This window comes from Ovis canadensis, chromosome X, assembly GCF_042477335.2.
Source record: "Ovis canadensis isolate MfBH-ARS-UI-01 breed Bighorn chromosome X, ARS-UI_OviCan_v2, whole genome shotgun sequence".
Taxonomy (NCBI): domain Eukaryota; kingdom Metazoa; phylum Chordata; class Mammalia; order Artiodactyla; family Bovidae; genus Ovis; species Ovis canadensis.
The window spans coordinates 42,148,821-42,166,478 of record NC_091727.1 but is presented as its reverse complement, the minus strand read 5'-3'; the positions used below and the strand labels follow the sequence as shown (position 1 = coordinate 42,166,478).

The window sequence follows — 17,658 nt, the reverse complement described above, 5'->3', positions numbered from 1 at the left end:
GTATTCTTGCCTGGAAAATCCCATGGACAGAGGAGCCTGGCAGACTATAGCCCATGGGGTCACAAAGAGTTGGACATGCCTGAACGAACATGTCCATCTATGTCCATATTTCTTAAATAACCATTTGGTGATTAACTTTTTTGTATTTATGTATTTTTATCAATGCTTTTATTGAAGTATAGTTGATTTACAATGTTGTATTAATTTCTGCTGTACAACAAAGTGATTCATTCTTTTTTATATATTTTTTTCAATTATGGTTTATCATAGGATATTGAATGTAATTCTCTGTGCTATACAATAAGACCTTGTTGTTTATTTCTTTTAATAATATATATTTTCAGGAATTTCCTGGCAGTCCATTGGTTAAGACTTCATGCTTTCATTGTTGAGAGCCCAGGTTCAATCCCTGGTCAGGGAATTAAGATCCCACAAGCCTCATGACACAGCCAAAAACAAAAGGAAAATTTTTAATATATATACAAATATCTTTTTTTTTTCATCTCTTTGCTTTAGGGTGCAGTACTAGCAGCTGTGTCAAGTCACAAATTCAACTCATTCTATGGGGATCCCCCTGAAGAGTTGCCAGATTTCTCCGAAGACCCTACCTCCTCAGGTAATTGAATCATTCATTCATTCACTAGAGTGAATCATGTGGTGTCTACATCTTTTCTCTTTCATTATGAATAAACTTTTCCTGTGAATCTAGTTCTAGTCTCCAAGAAATTCTAAAGAAGTTTGTCAGCAGCCAGATTCCTTCCCTATGTATCTGATTTCTTTTTTGTTTTAATACCAAAATTGCTTTCCCCTACTGCTCCAAGCCGACATTTCACTTTTTATTTTTAACATTGGAAATACTTCTTCCCCTTTCCTCCCTCCAGACCCAACATTGCACTTCATCCAATCCAACATTTGTAGTCAGTCTTCTTGAATCTTTGTGATTACCTTCTACCTCAACACAAATTTCTGATGTAAAATTTTCCCCATATCAACTGTAGCAGGTCAGACTTTGGAACAACGCTACTTTTAATTGAATCTTTCAATGTAAACCTGTCTTGTGAATTATCTCTTGAAACGATTTACAGGTTCTTCTCTTTTTATAAAGTCTATAGCATGTCTATACAAGCATTCAAGGGGGAGGAACATAGAAGAATTACCTATTTTGATGAAATGTCTATAGGTACTCCTGAAAAAACTCACTAGTGTTCACAAAACTAATTTTTTAAATGCTCAGATTTCCATCCTACTGTGAGGTAGTCTCAAGGATTATTTGCTAAAAATACATAAGACTCATTTGTGTGTATATGCAAATGCATGTATGTGTGTTAGTTTTTAATTTCTATTTGTGTGTTTATTAACTCCTACATCATATGTCCTCTGGCATCAGCTTTTCTTTCTTTCATTAGAATTACTTAGTGCTTGTCATATGGTTGACTCTGTACTGGTGATTTGGTTTTTGTACTCTTGCACTGGCTCATTCAGTGTTCATGTATTACCATTGGAATCAGGGCCCAGAGCCCTTCCTAAAGCATGAGTTGTTTGTCCTTCATAACTAGCCATATAGGAAGAATGGATGTGCTAATGCTTCTTTTATTGTTGGAACCATGAGCATTTGTCAATATTTATGCTTCTTCTTTCCTCTGTTATACACATGAGTGCACATACATGCTCACATACACATGTACAGAGTTTCTGACCAATTGGTATGCTCTTATACCTTGTGCAAAATAGCAGGATCAAATTTCCCATTCCAACAGCTATATAGTTCCTCATTTTGACCTTTACCAATTGGGATGTGACTCTTCCTCTTTTGAGTGAAGGTGATTTCCAAAAACTTTTATAAATGGGAATCTTAAAGAAGAGACTCTGAGGAGGAGGACTTGCTCTTTTCCTCTTGTGCTGACTTGGTAATTATCCAGAGTCCTTCCCACATTAAAGGCTATAGTTGTGTTACTGGTATGTTCCCCAACGCTCCCTATTGTTTCACGTCAGTGTTTTTTTCTTCCAGTCCATTTTGTTCTCTCCATTCGTAGCTTTTTGTTGTTTTTAACTTGAAACTCCTCCTTCCCTCTTCACACTTAGATTACAGTTAACCCTTTCTAGGGGGAGTGGATCTAATAAGAGTTTTATGTTGTACTGTGACTATGTGATATAGTCACATACTCGGAATAATACATTTAGAGATTTGGGGCCAAGATCTCTAATACCATTTTCATATTTGGCAATAGGAAGACAGTAGGACAGTCCTTGCAACAGCTTCATAGACCTGATTCTTTACTGTTGCCCCATAATATTTACCTCTGCTTAGCAAGAGTTTAATGAGCTCTTAAGTATTCATTTCTGTCAAGAGCTGGATTTTCCTTCTAGGGAAAGGAATTGTCTACAGTTATAAACATGCTTATTTTCTATTAAATACATTTTCATTGCTCAATTTTTTCTGTTTTTTTTCCAGTATAATCTCTAAATGATATTTTTAAAATAGTTTCTGATTACAGTACTTGCTTTTTAAACAAAAAAGAAATCTCTTACACTGTCTTGCAAGCCCTCAAATTAGTTATTCACAATTTTGCATTCCCTATTGCTTCCCTTTCCTGTCGTCTCATCCTATCTTTTTTAAAATTTCCACATCTTAAGGATCCTAAAAGCAGTCTATCCATTTGATATGCTAAATGTCTCTAAAATATTTTTAAATGGCACTGTTCAGCTGCTAACAATAAAAGATAAAATTGTTATACAGTATATGTGTCTGATCATCTACCCTAAATGAAAATTTTTATATAGTCAGAAGTCAAAACAAAGGAAAATTTTCAAGAAAATTCTAATGTTTTCCTGAATTTCACATGGCTACCAGGAATTATTCATATGTTCCTAAAATTAACTTTTTTAAATTATTTTTTAATTGGAGGATAATTACTTTACAATATTGTGATGGTTTTTTAACTTTTAATACTAAGCCATTGCAAGGGAGGCATTATCTATTATTGTCAGCATTATTTACCAGATATCTATCTTTGCCAATTTTTTTTCTCCAACTGTAATGTAAAAGTAATGGTTATATGGTTGGTTGCAGAAAGCTTTTATTTTATCTAGATAATTAGCACATCTATATTTTAATTTTCAAAGTATTTTTATTTTTAATATTCTTCTCAATTTTCAAGCCTAAATTCTTCTCTATTTAATTCTAGTCCTTTAATTCTCCATCATTTAAGTTCCCAATGTCATCCTTTCCACTGTCTTTCTGTCAAAATTTGCATGAGTTTGTTTTACAGTACAAAACATAAAGCACTTTCCATTGTTACCTGAGAGTTCTTCCAGAAAACCCATTTCAAAAAGAGAAAAGTAATGATAAAGCATGTGCCTGTCGGGCAGGGGTGAGGGATTGGAGAAAGAGGAGTTAGAAAATAGTATAAGGTCACCAACTGTCCTTTCTTGAGATAGACTGTTTTTCATCTTTAGATAATGCCTTTTCTGTTCTTTCTACGAAATAAGAATGAATGGTAGTTTGGTAAATTTTTTTTTTCTTAAAGACCTTGCTTGACCAAATTAAAAGCTGGCAATCCTGTGTTAGTGCAAATTCTATTCAAAATTATAATTATAATTTTAAAAAAATTTAACAGAGCCTCTCATTAACAGTGGAAAAAAATAATCGAAACAAATCAACCAGTCCTCTAAAGAAGAGTTTAACATGTTTAGGTATGCTGTTTGCATTGTAAAATAATTTTTATATAAGAGGTTTTTTTCCTATTTTGAGTATTGAAATAAGTCAGTTATACATTCTCCAGAAATTGTTAGGCTTAATCTTAAGATAAACAGTGTATTGTTGCTTTGTTATTTACCAATTCCAAGTGGAAATATTCTGTTCTTATATTTCAAATCAAAGAAACCAGACTCAGAACCCAGCAAATGTGCTCTCAGAACACAAGGGCTCACTTGGGGCTCAGCTAAGAGACTCTGCTTCTTGTGGCTCATCTACTGAGCCCAACTGTGGCTTGATAACCTGCTTGCTCTAAAATCATACTGTTTGTTGTTTGTCCATATGCTGCCTTCCTCCTAGGACTTCTAGCAGCAGAAAGTAGGTATCCCTTTGTTTTCCTCTAAGGTTTATCTTTTATGCAAAAGTGTTTGGCTTTGCATGGTTCATAACCAGCTTGACTTTATCCTCAGCTGTTTCTGCTTAGATGTTTGTGTATGAATTTTAACACTGCCTGGCCATAGAATAAAAACTTGGATGTACTGATTTCCTGGAGCATTGTTACACAAATACTACTAACTTCTCACTTCTTTCATAAGAGGAAAAAGAGGCAGTGTTAAAATTTTAAGCGCACTTAATATTATTTCACATCTTAATTTCCAGCACAAATACATTATTCTGGGAGAAGGCTAACAATTTATTTTATAGTTTGCTTTCAAGAAACCTTTCAGGGTAAGTGAATGTTCCTTTAATTGTTATATAATCTATAAGCAGTGTTTATTACTCTCTGTTACTATTTTCAGTATTGCTATGGAGCTATGAAATAAACTCCTGGATTTATGTCTCTTAACAACTTCTACCATCAGAAAGAACATAAGAATAATATAATCGATAGATTTTAATTACAAAAAGATATAATTTGAATAAGTGAGAATAGTAAAGTAAAATGTATGTAAGAAATTACATACACACAAATGAGTATTAGTAAAATTAAGGCAATCTAAATGAGATGGGAGGATTGTATCAATGTCAGTATTCTGGTTGTGATATTACACAGTAGTTTTTTTTTAAAGTTACCAGTGGGGGGTGGGGGGGGAGTTACCAGTGGGGAAACTGAGCAAAGTATACACGGGATCTCTATATTATTTCTTAACAACTGCATATAAATCTACAATTATCTCAGTAATAATTTCAGTTAAAGCAATAGAATAAATCTTTATTTCAGCATTGTGCTTACTGGGGGGAAAGTATATAAGAGACAAAGATAAATAGAAAATCTGGGTGCTAATAACAAAATTCATTGTCACACTTTCTTGTGAATTAGTTACTTGTAGCTCAAATTGCAGCCAATTTAATATAAAAAGCTCGCAGTATGTTAGTTATCTGTTGATCTCTAATGAATAATGTCAAGGCAGCATTTATCATCTCACAGTTTCTGTTGGTTGGGAATCTGGGCATGGCTTAGCTGAGTACCCCTGGCTTAAGATCTCTTATGATTCTGCAGTCAAGATGTCATCAAGAGCTGTGATCTCACCTGGAGGCCCAACTGTAGAGGGAATCCTCTTCCACACTCACTCACCTGGTTGTTGATAGGCTTCAGTTCTGCTCACAGCCTTGAAATTTGCTTCCCCTGGCACAGATAATCAAAGAGAGAGGGCAAAAGTAAGAGAGTGTACCCAAGACAGAAACCACCATTCTTATAACCTAATCTCAGAAATGATTTTCTATCGCTTCTGCCCTATTCTGTTTGTTACAAGTGAGTTAATAAGTCCAGCCTACACTCCAGGGTAAAGGACTGATTATATGAGGGCATGAATACCAGCAGTCAGGGATCTTGGGGGCCATCTCAGAGGCCGCCCACTATGTACGTGTTAATGACCATTGAAATATAAGACACTTCCCATTTGTAACTGGTTTTGCTTCTCCAGATTTAGTACCCTTCTTTTTATTTTTTTTAATCAAGTAGATCTATTGTGTCATTTGGGAAAAGCATCTTGAAGGTATCAAGTAGTTCTTTTCCTTAGTTGTAAAGCCTTATATGGTGGTGGTGGTGGTGGTGGTGGTTTAGTCGCTAAATTATGTGTGACTCTTGCAGCCCCATGGACTGTAGCCCGCCAGGCTCCTCTGTCCGTGGAATTTCCCAGACAAGAATACTGGATTGGGTTGCCATATCCTTCTCCAAAAGCCTTATATGAATGGGCAATTAACAACCAGCATAATGTTATTTAAGGTACTTTGACAACTTTGTGCCCAACGATGTTGCTATTTAGAAATATAGATTGCTTTAACAAGTATAATGGCATTAGAATTATGGTATCTGCACTCTGACAAAATACATCTGCAGAGTTTTTGCTTCTTTTAACTAATAAATTTTAAGTCATCTGCACTATAATCAATGGGCTTCCCTGGTGGCTCAGCAGTAAAGAATCTGCCTGCAGTGCAGGAGACACAGGTTCAGTCCCTGGGTCGGGAAGATCTCCTAGAGAAGGAAATGGCAGCCCACTCCAGTATTCTTGCCTGGGAAATCCCACAGACAGAAGAACCTGGTGGGCTACAATCCATGGGGTTGAAACAACAACAAAAACAACTATAATCTATACATAAAGAATCTAATGCATTTATCACCATGTGTAAGTTTTCATAACTTGAATTGGATGTAGCACAGATGCTTAAATCCAAAATACAATTTTCATTACAGGATTCACTATAGGTTATAACTTGACTAATAACCAAAATTTGCTTTGTACCATGGGATTAATAGCTGTTGTCCAGGGGTAAAGGTAAGGGGAAGAGATTGACTTCAAAGAAGGAGCTTTTGTGGAGTGATGAAAATGTACACCAAAATTGATGAATTTTAACTTAATCCTACCTTAGTAAGCAGATTTTTGTAATGCTACTGTTTTTGCCAGGAAGGACTTTGAGTGGTTGATACGAATGTGTGATACTGATTCAGTGTTATATAAATAGGACTGCTAATGTAATAGGAAATAGAGGTTATTGATAACTCTCCAGGTGAAACTAGACTAGACTGAGATACTGAATTTGCTCAGTGATATTGGGTTTTACAGCTATATATATAATTTTTAAATGTATACATATAAATCTTTCTTACTGAAATAACTGCATACATGGATATATACTGTTTATCAGATGTATGCAGTATATACATTTATGAAAACTCATTGGATGATACACTTAAGATTTTTGCATTTCACTCTATATAAATTTTACCTGAGAGAGAGAAAGAGAGGGGAGTATTAAAATCTATGCCGATGTGTTTAGTTAGAGGTGAAGTGTACTAATGTTGATGTGTTTAGTTAGAGGTGAAGTGTACTAATGTTGACCATTCTGCCACTTACCTTGAGATGAATGATAAATAAGGTGAATTGATGTGTGGATAGATATGTGATAAAGCAAATATTGCAAACTGTTAGTTGTAGAATCTAGGTAGTGAATACAATTCTTTCAACTTTCTATATGTTTGAAATTTTTCATAGTAAAGCTGGGGGAAATAGTTTTAAGACAGACTCTACCTACTTTAACACTGAGAACAGTTTAAGCATTGTACTATTTAGTTTTCTGTCCTCCTTTCAGGTTATTTTTACTGTCAACATTTTTATGAGACTTTTCTACTTCTAACGAAACAGTTCTAGACTCAAAGTTTTTAAAGCATATTTTTAAAACAATTGACATATTTATGCTTTCTTGATTATTATTTCATAACAGTAGCAGAAAACTTTTGAGAAAGTTGTATCCATGAGATTCCTGGGGAAGGTAGAAATGTTCAAAGTTAAAATGTATGATTATTAACCTATTGTTTAGATACAAACTTGATGACCAAATGAATTAGGCAGAAGCTAAAGTAAAATACTATTCCAAAGACAGAGCTTGATTACTTTCTAATAAATTTATCATTGTGAAAGTTTAGACCAAAGGATGTATTCAAGTGTGTTGGTGAGGGCATGGTTTCAGGAGGGATCAGTCTGTAGTGGAAGGACTAGGTGCTAGAGGCCCGGGTTCTACGACTCAACTACTATGGCCCCAGGGTCATTTAACATGAAAGAGCCTCCTTTTTTTCCAAATATAGGAACACTTATCCTCAGGGCAGGGTTATGGTGGAATCACATAAGATAACAAGCATAAAAAACATGTTGGAAATTATAAACTGTTATACAAATATAAGTAGTAAAATAATTTTCATCATGACTTTAAGGAAACAGTGCCATAAAATAAACTTTTCTGTGGTTACATATTTCTTATTACAATATTTTCAATGCTTCAGAATTTGCTCAGAAAACAGTAATTTTTTATTTTATTTTTAATTGGAGGAAAATTCCTTTACAATGTTGTGATGGTTTCTGCCATACCACAATGCAAATCAGCCATAATAATATATATATCCCCTCCCTCCCCTCCCCCCCAATCTGTCTCACCCTTCTAAATTCCCCCCTGTCGCCCCCCCCCCCGCCCCATCTCACTCCTCTCAGTTGTCACAAAGCACTAGGCTGGGCTCCCGTGGTTATTTAGCAACTTCTGACCAGCCATCTGTTTTATACATGGTAGTGTGTGTATGTCAATGCTACTTTCAGAAGAAAACAATAAGTTTAATCAAACATATTTTATTAGTGTTTTTTTTGTACAAAACACTCTGCAAAATGTAGCCTAGAAAACAAAAGTGAATGGAATACCTACAGTCCTGCCATTAGATAAATTGCCCTCTGAGGTGAACTTACATGCTATTTATTGATTTTTTTTTTCAAGATAGTCACAAGTTCATTCAGGGGTTTCATAGAAAAAAAATCCTTTTCAGTTTTTGAGAAAACTGAGTAGTTCTTTCAGATATGACAGTTATTGATCAACAAAATAAATACGAGTGACAACTTAAGATCTAGGTGTGTTGTTGTGTTACATTAATTACTACTTCTGCCTCTGTATGTAAAACAGTAACAATGGAAAAGCCGCAGAAATGTCTTTGTGTATATTAATGTTTTATAATGAATTGAAAAATTATGAGATTTTACATGACTTGAACTGCAGATATCAGTTTACCCATCTGTGAGATGTGGTTCTGCTGGTCATACTCAAAGAACGAACGAATGAAACTAGAAACAGTGTCAGGAGAGGTGTTAAAACAATCAAAAGTAAAGAAAGATCTTGAGGTTAGACCAAAAATATGTGTTTATTCAATATGAAAAGACAAAGGAGGGATGGAATAAGGACTATTAAGTTTCCTAGCTAATGACAGAAACTTTTAAATTAGGGACACTTTTCAGAGCTTGAAAGAGGCAACTTGAGCACACCTGTGGAAATACTGCCTTTCATGATTGAAAACCTACAAAGTTAATCACATTTGGGTACAAGATCAGACTATAAATCAATTCAGAAAAGGTGACAGATCCAAGGAAATTAAATAGACCTGTTGACCTGGTAGGTCTTACCTACTAGAGACACAGGTTAATGGTTGCCCTTGTGCTTTCCAGCAAAGCATCCACTGGGTCTGTCAGAGCAGATTGGAAACCTAGGTGGAGGTGTTGAATTCCTGCTCATCCACCTCTTTGGGCTTCCCTGGTGGCTCAACTGGTAAAGAATCCGCCTGTAGTGTGGGAGACCTGGGTTTGATCCCTGGGTTGGGAAGATCCCCTGGAGAAGGGAATGGCTACCCACTCCAGTATTCTGGCCTGGAGAATTCCATGGACTGTATAGTCAATGGGATCATGATAGCTTAAGGTGAACGATGTCGGATTCATGATCTCCGAAGATTTAGCTTTGGGAACAGGGACCAGGCTTGATCACTCAAGAGCTTTTGTACAGCAGAGTTTTATTAAGTATGAAAATAGACAGAGAAAGCTTCTGACATAGATATCAGAAGGAGGACAGAGAGTGCCCCCACTCACTAGTCTTAGAAAAGGGAGTTCTATACTTTTTTAATTGGTTATTACAATAAATCAAAAGAATGTCTCAAGGTTGTAAAGATCTTACTAGACCCACTCCCTTCCCTTGTGGCTCAGCTGATAAAGAATCTGCCTGCCAAGCAGGAGACCTGGGTTTGATCCCTGGGTTGGGAAGATCCCCTGGAGAAGGGAAAGGCTACCCACTCCAGTATTTTGGCCTAGAGAATTCCATGGACTATATAGTCCATGGGGTCGCAAAGAGTCAGACCCGACTAAGCGACTTTCACTTCTTCACCTCAGACCCACTCCCACAATTTACATTTTAAGATGACAGAATTATAACCTAACAATAGAAAGATCTTATCAGACCCACTCCCATAATATACATTTTAAGATCACAAGATTAGTCAGAAGGTTTTCAGGAAGGAAAGGGGTTCCTTTCCTCAAGTAGGATGCATTGTTGTTCTATAATCCTTAGTATAAACTGAGTTGTTTGTGTGTGTGTGTAATCATCAGTTCCAGGCTTTAAAAAAAAAAAGTTTTATATGACTAAGACTAAGGAATGTAGAGGGGAAAAAAAAGATGTTTGTCCTTTCCTACTCCTTGAGAATACCAGACCCCTCTCTCCTCCTCGGAGACCCCGGACTTCTTATCAATCTGCCTAGGAACTGACTTAGTTGCAAAGAGTCGGACATGATTGAGTGACATGAACTTTCGCCTCTCCTCTGAGACTGTCCCAGCTTCTCCCTGGGCAGCCTGTTTCTGTGCCACTTTAGTTTTTACCTCCTCTAAATCATTTGCTTCCGGGTATAATGTGCCTACATCACACACCTGCATGAGAGCCCTTTCCTTGAGACCGGGGATCATATCTCTTTTCCTTGAAACCGCTGCCTCATACCTGGCAAAGGCAGGAACATGTGATAAAAGTTTTGCTTACTGTCTGACCCAGTAGGATTCAAATTCTTTTCTAACCTCCATATCCATGCATAAACCACGTGTCACTTCTTGTTGAAGGTTCTCCCTCCATTTCCTAATCCAGCCAGTTACCATAGAAAGTCAAGAAGCACATACACTTTGGATCCAGACACACTGGGTTGAGTCCTGGCTTTACCACTTCTAGCTGTGACCTTCCTTGATCTCTCTGATCCTCAATTCCCTATCTAGAAAGGTCGGGTACTGTATTTACCTTACTATGTTGTCCTGGGGATGTGCCCGGCACATCACAAACACTCAGGAATTGGGAACTGCTCTTATCCTTGTTTCTTTAATACTTCATTCAAGGCATACTTTGTGGAGATAATGAAGTTAATCAAATATTGGCCTGCCTTAAGGACCTCACAGCACAGAAATGAAGAGTGAGCAAGTGCACATGTTGGATAATGCATGGAGATGCTTGTAGGACAGGGATTGCATAGAGCTTTGGGAGTTCACAAACCAACAAATGATACGTCCCTGGTCTGATACAGCCAAAGTTGCTTCCCAGTGGTTAGACTTACCATCTTAGTATTCGCTAGATACAAGCTTGTTTTATTTTAATCTTATAGTATTAATAAACTACTTCATAGAATAGAATAGATATAGATAGAATAGATCAGCATAAGCAATGCTGGATAGAGACAATAAAAACTAGATAAGATTCCACTAAGATAACTGAGTGGAAATAGTAATTAGCTTTCTCTGCTCTCTGTTAAGTTTTTTAATATACAAAAAAAAATACACATTTCATTAGTATTTTTGTTGTTGCAGTTAATCCAAAAGCTTAAAACTGGCTTTAGTAACTTTATAAACCTGGCATCATATAATTCTGTTGTTGATGATGTACCGGGATCAAGGACTCAGTGGAATATTTGGGACTAATTTCTTCACATCACCTGTTGCTTTCCAAGGCTTTTAGTGAGGGATGACAAGAGACCTGATTTTTAACTAATTTCCAGATATTTTTTTCCTTCTCAGAACAAAGTAAAAGTCCTGAGATGAGTAGGGAGAAGGAAGTGGATTAGATTAATACACTTTTAAGACTAGCAGGGGAAATGAGGACTGGTTTCTGCCTTGTACCTTTTTTATTCCACTTAGTGTCCACTTACTGTTTTCAATAAAGGCATACCAATAGCCTGGTAGGTGTAATTATTCAAAATTTGAAAGTATTCACAATCCTGTCAACAGATTAATGGTAAACTGTGGCACATCCCTGCCATAGACTACTACCCAGGAATAAAAAGGATTAAACTATTGATACATGCAACAACTTGGATGAATTTCCAGAGAATTATGCTAAGTCAAAAAAGCCAGTCCCAAAAGGTTTCACACCATATTGTTTCATTTATATAGATCCCTTGAAATGACAAAATTATAGAAATGGAGAACAGGTTACTAGTTGCCAGGCAGGGGTTAGGAGGTAGGAAGGGCAGGAAGGAAATTATTGCAGTTATAAGAGGGCAACATGAAGGATCCTTGGCGTGATGGAAATATTCTGTCGCTTGACTCTATCAATGTCAATATTCCTGGTGATGCTATATGACAGTTTACAATATGTTACCACACTGGGGAAACTGGGTGAAGGGCACATGGTATCTTCCCGTATTATCTCTTACAAGTTCATGTGGATCTACAATTAACTGAAAGGGAAAAAGTCAAATATTTTTAAAAATTAACTACAGTAATTTCCACATAGATAACCACTTAATGTGTCTTAAGCCCCAAATTTTTAACATAATTAAATACTACAAAAAGCAGTTGCTTGTATAGCAACTTTTTTTCTATTGTAGAAACCTTAGAACATATGGACAAACACAGAATGAAATAGAAGCTGGAAAGTAAATATAATTACTATTATCTTTTTGGTATTTTTCATTCTGTTGGGTTTTTTTTCTGAATTTGTATTTTTTTCAGTTATAATTGGGGGTACACAGTTTATGCAGATTTCTGTCTTTAAAATTCTTCAAAAATGAATTTCATGTGGCTATGTATTCCATTTCGTGGATGTTCTATAGTTTATGTAATCATTCTCTAATTATTAGATATTTATCCATTTTATATGATAGATATCCTGACACAAATCTTTCTACAATTCCTATTTTTTCCTTAATGTAAGTTTTTGTGAATAGAAATCCTGAATTAAAGTGCATGAGCATTTTTGAGGTTCTTTGATATAAATTATCAGATTGCCTTCTGGAAAAGTAGTACTCTTCCCCATTCCCCATCTCCCCCCTCTGACTACCATCATAGTTGTGACAATCAAAAGTGTTTCCAGACATTGCCAAATGTCCCCCTGAGGGGCAAAATTGCTGCTGGTTGAAAACTACAGATTTAAGATTTACATGTGCAGTGAGGCACCTATTGTTAGAATGTCTCTAACACTATGTACACTAATGTCCTGAAGTGTAGGCTCTCAGGGTGCTTTTCTTTCTCTGGAGTGCATATGTGCGTGTTGTCTGCAGAGTAGAACAGGCTAACCATTTCTTTAAGGCTAAGTGACTTTGTTACTACCTCTCTGGATTCCCAGTTATTAGAGGAAATTTAAAGTGACCACACTGTCCTACAAAAATTATTTCCCCTAATATCTACTGTGGTATTCTGACGTGTCAATCAGTATATCTATCCTTAGTAAAAGGGGGCCCAATTAACTGAGAACAACTGACTTTGTATGTAAAAGGAGGAAAAATAATGGAGTGGGATTTTTGCTAGTTAAGTTTGAGCCTTAAAAATCCTGAGAAGAGGACTTCCCTGGTGGTCCAGTGGTTAAGACTCCACACTCAGAGTGCAGGGGGCCTGGGCTCGATCCTTGGTCAAGGAACTAGATCCCACATGCCGCAACTAATACCCAGTGCAGCCAAATTAAATAATTAAATAAATCTTTTTATTTTTTTTAATCCTTAGAAGGATTTACATAGCAGGAGCTCCCAGTTGAAGGTTTGTCCCTCACATCTACGTCTGGCTTCACCTTCTGTTCTTGTTGGAAAGCCCCTGTGTGAAATGACCATCTCCATTATTTCTATCATATTTCAAAACATCATGGAGTCCTGGGAACCCACAGTCTCTTTCTGATGTATGACTTTCTGCACCCAGATCTTCTAGTAGCTCAGTTGTAGTTGATGAATTGCCCTAATCCAAGTAAGACAAGAGGCAATTTACTTTGAAAAATGAGGAACGTGCAAATACATTGTTAAAAACATAAATTCACTGCAAATACTCTATCATTAAGTGATATGAAACACATCTAAGTCTGTTTTCCAGTAAAGACATGAACCTTTGAAATGTGTTAGTCCACAGTTCTGAAATGTCAGATTTAGGTTATTAAGGTGGGTTTGACATTGACTTTCTCTACTGGCTGTTTCTGTTGTGTTTGTTCCCCTTAGGAGCAGTGTCACAGGTGCTGGACAGCCTGGAAGAGATTCATGCACTTACAGACTGCAGTGAAAAGGACTTAGATTTTCTACACAGTGTTTTCCAGGATCAGCATCTTCATACACTACTAGATGTAAGTCTTTCTCTTTATTAATTTTTTTGGGTTAACTGAACAGTTACCATAACAGTCCTTTTTCAGTTGCTGCCCGTCTGTGAGAAATGCAGGAAGTCATCTGTCATAGATTCATAACTGAAATTAAGTCTCTTATATATGGTAGAAATGCAACAGAGCCTAACAAGTCCAGTGGAAAAAAATAAGTATATATGTATGTCTTTAGAAGAATCCATTGAGCTTTGCTGTGATTGCCTCTCATTGCTTCTAAATATTGTTTTCAAACATTGCACCTCAAACATGAGTATAGGAGAGAGAGAATTAAGTTAGATGTTGCACTGCTGCTGCTAAGTCACTTCAGTCGTGTCCGACTCTGTGCAACCCCATAGACGGCAGCCCACCAGGCTCCCCCATCCCTGGGATTCTCCAGGCAAGAGCACTGGAGTGGGTTGCCATTTCCTTCGCCAATGCATGAAAGTGAAAAGTGAAAGCAAAGTCGCTCAGTCGTGTCCGACTCTTCGCGACCCCATGGACTTCAGCCTGCCAGGCTCCTCCATCCATGGGATTTTCCAGGCAAGAGTACTAGAGTGGGGTGCCATTGCCTTCTCCAAGATGTTGTGCAGCGGACTCTATTCACACACACATCTCATACTTAACATTGCTGGTTTTCATAAACTCGGTGTCTCTCTTTAAAGCATAAGGATATATTCCATTATTAAATATGACAGACTGCACTGACAGGTACAAGTCAGAAGCTAACAGTTCACATCTGCCTTCATTTCAGTCATATTTTTAAGTAAAATACCTTTCTTAGCACATATTAGTCTACTTGTACATATTAGTCTTTTTACAAGAAAAATCTTCCCTTAATAAGAATAAAATTTGCTTTGGGATGCCTAGAACTTTGTGGTGATCACTGATTAATCGACCATATTATATGAATTAAACTACTGCAAAATTTCCCATGATGTATTCTACAGAGCACTGTTCTGGGAGATAGTTGTGGGTGTTACCATTCAAGAGAGAGGAGTAGATCTAAAATTTATTGATTAAAATTTTTTACTGGCTATATAAGTTTGGGAAATGCTATGTTCTTTATTCCCTTTATATGGATTCACAACAGGTGTTAGTATATACCATCTCTAAGATGTCCTATAGCAAAAAAAACAATTAACTCTAATAGCATTTCTCAAACTAATTTGGGCAGAGAATTTTCATTCACAATCCTGCCAAATTGGTAAGGACCAGTTTGGGAAAAGCCAAGCTAAGAGTGTCACAGTATGTCTCAACTTCCCACCAAGTATAGTATCTCACTGTTGCTTCTATCCATAGATTTGATCAAGTTAATTACCATTTTTTAATAGTTACATATTTTAACATAGTATATGTATCAATTCAAGACTGAATAACTGCTACAGCATCCAGTCCTAAAATTTGAGTGGCTTAACAGAATAGAAGTTTATTTCTTGCTCACATCACAGTCAACTGCAGTAGGTGAGAAGGAGAGGAGCAGGAAGAGCCTCTTCCACACAGGCATTCAGGGATCCAGGCTTCTTCTACTGCATCCTTTGCACCCAACCAGCAGATGAGAGAAAATGGAAAATTTTGCAGGGTGAGGGTTGCAAGTGGGCTGTATCAGAGTTGTCTATGTTCCACCGGCAAATACTAGTTACATGCTTAAGTAGCTGCAAGAGAGCTAGGAAATAGGTTTTGTTTTGTTTTGTTTTTGGTTGTTTTTGTTTTTAACTTTTTATTTTGGATTGGGCTACCACCAATTAACAATGCTGTGAGAGTTTCAAGTGAACAGCTAAAGGACTCAGCCATACAAGGGAAATAGTTTACAGAGAAAGACAAATACTGCATAGTATCAATTTTTTAAAAAGTCGAACTCATAGAAGCAAAGTGGAATGGTGGTTGCCCAGGCTGGGAGGTGGGGAAAATGGGGAGAAGTTGGTAAAAGGGTACAGACTTTTGGTTCTAAGATAAATAAGGTTGTTGTAGCCACACGTTTCAGGAAACAAACTCACTCAGAAGGACAATGCAGATAGTGGAGTGCAGTTTATTACACTGGTGGGCCCAAGGCAGAGTCTCCTCTTGAAGCCAAGGACCCCAACCAGTTTTGGGGAAAACCTTATATACCCTAAGTGTACTTGCTCAAACCCACCTCTCCAAATTCCTTGAAACTAGTCTGGACAAGGTAAAAGAGAGATACGATCAAAGTTAACTTACGATTCATGTGTCACAAGACTAGATAAACAGTGGATATTATCAATAGGCCTGTGGTCATATCCCAGTAAACATAACGGAATTTACCACTTTGTTCTGTTACAGAGACAATTAGCATATTCTTTTAGGCAATGGAGAGTCCAAGTACAAGTCCTGAGGCTCTTTTATCGGGGGTTGGGGGGGGGGGGTCTGGTTTTCCATTGGTATGCCATTTCTATAGACACCGGGCACAAAGTTCAGAGTCCATTGGGAGGGTGGACCATGCGTGTAGCCTAATGTTCACAGCCTGGCCTAAGATGGAGTCCAGCTCTGTCTGTTTCCTCCTTCAAGGTCAGAGGATCTAATGTATAGAATGGTGACTATAGTTGATATCGCTGTATTTTATAATTGAAATTTGCTAAGAGAATAGAACGTAAGTCTTCTCATCCCCAAGAAATGATAAATATTTGAAGTGATGGATGTATTAATTAACTTGATTGTTAGAATCCTTTCACAATGTTTACATTTATCAAATCATCATGTAGTACACTTTAAATATATTACAATTTTATTTGTCAATTATACTTCAGTAAAGCTAAAAAATGTGCTCAGGAAGATAAGGAAATGGGTTTTCTCCTTAGTGTAATTTATCTTAAGTAATTCGAGAACATTTCAGATTAAATTTATTTTAAATAGCTTGTTATTTTCTTTGGACACCAAAAAGCCCTTGAAATGCATTCTATTTTGTGAATAGCTCCTAGCATTCCATTTTCTCCTTTGTTTTGTCATCATTGTTTTTGTTAATGTGTTATTTGAATTAGTTTGACCTCTTTTCCTTGGCTATTTAAATATCTATTCTTTATTATTGTTTCATATGATGCAGAAAGTTTTGTTCTTTTTGGTTTTGGTTTTTTGTTTTTGTTGGTTTGGTTTTTTTTTTTTTTTTTGGCAAAGGCATACAGGAATTTCCCAACCAGGGATCGAACCCACACTCCCTATAGTGGAAGTGCAGAGTTTTAACCACTGGACCACCAGGGAAGTCCCAGATACAGAAAGTTGTGACAGTTGTGAATTTTCCATAGAAGATATAGCTTTTACTAAAACTAGTAAGTAGGATGTTTGAAAGAAGCTACAGCAGAGCATGAAGATTTGGTTTGGTTTATTTCAGCGCTAGTCAGTGCTAAGATTTACTAGCCTTCTTTAGATCAAGGACTTTTTGTCATTTAAAGGCTAAGAGAAGCCCAAATTGGTTTTCAGAGTTGTATTCTTCTTACTTAATGTAACGGCATACCAAGCTTGAGACTGCAGAGGAAATACAAGAACATTGCTAGCTTCTACAAAGAGGGGCAGATAATCAAACACAGGCTGGATTTTGAAACTGAGCCAGGCTACCATTACCATCCAATGCTAAACTT

The 17,658-nt window shown here is 36.7% G+C and overlaps 1 protein-coding gene across 4 annotated transcripts in view; it reads left to right on the top strand.

The window, feature by feature from the left end:
- CASK (calcium/calmodulin dependent serine protein kinase) overlaps nucleotides 1-17,658 on the top strand; it is a 382,943-nt gene that overhangs the window by 286,377 nt on the left and 78,908 nt on the right. For all 4 annotated transcript variants that reach the window (XM_070291515.1, XM_070291514.1, XM_070291513.1 and 1 more), the window contains exons 10-11: nucleotides 517-616; nucleotides 13,938-14,059. In XM_070291515.1, the coding sequence (XP_070147616.1) occupies nucleotides 517-616; nucleotides 13,938-14,059 (222 nt within the window). The remainder of the gene's footprint in view (nucleotides 1-516; nucleotides 617-13,937; nucleotides 14,060-17,658) is intronic.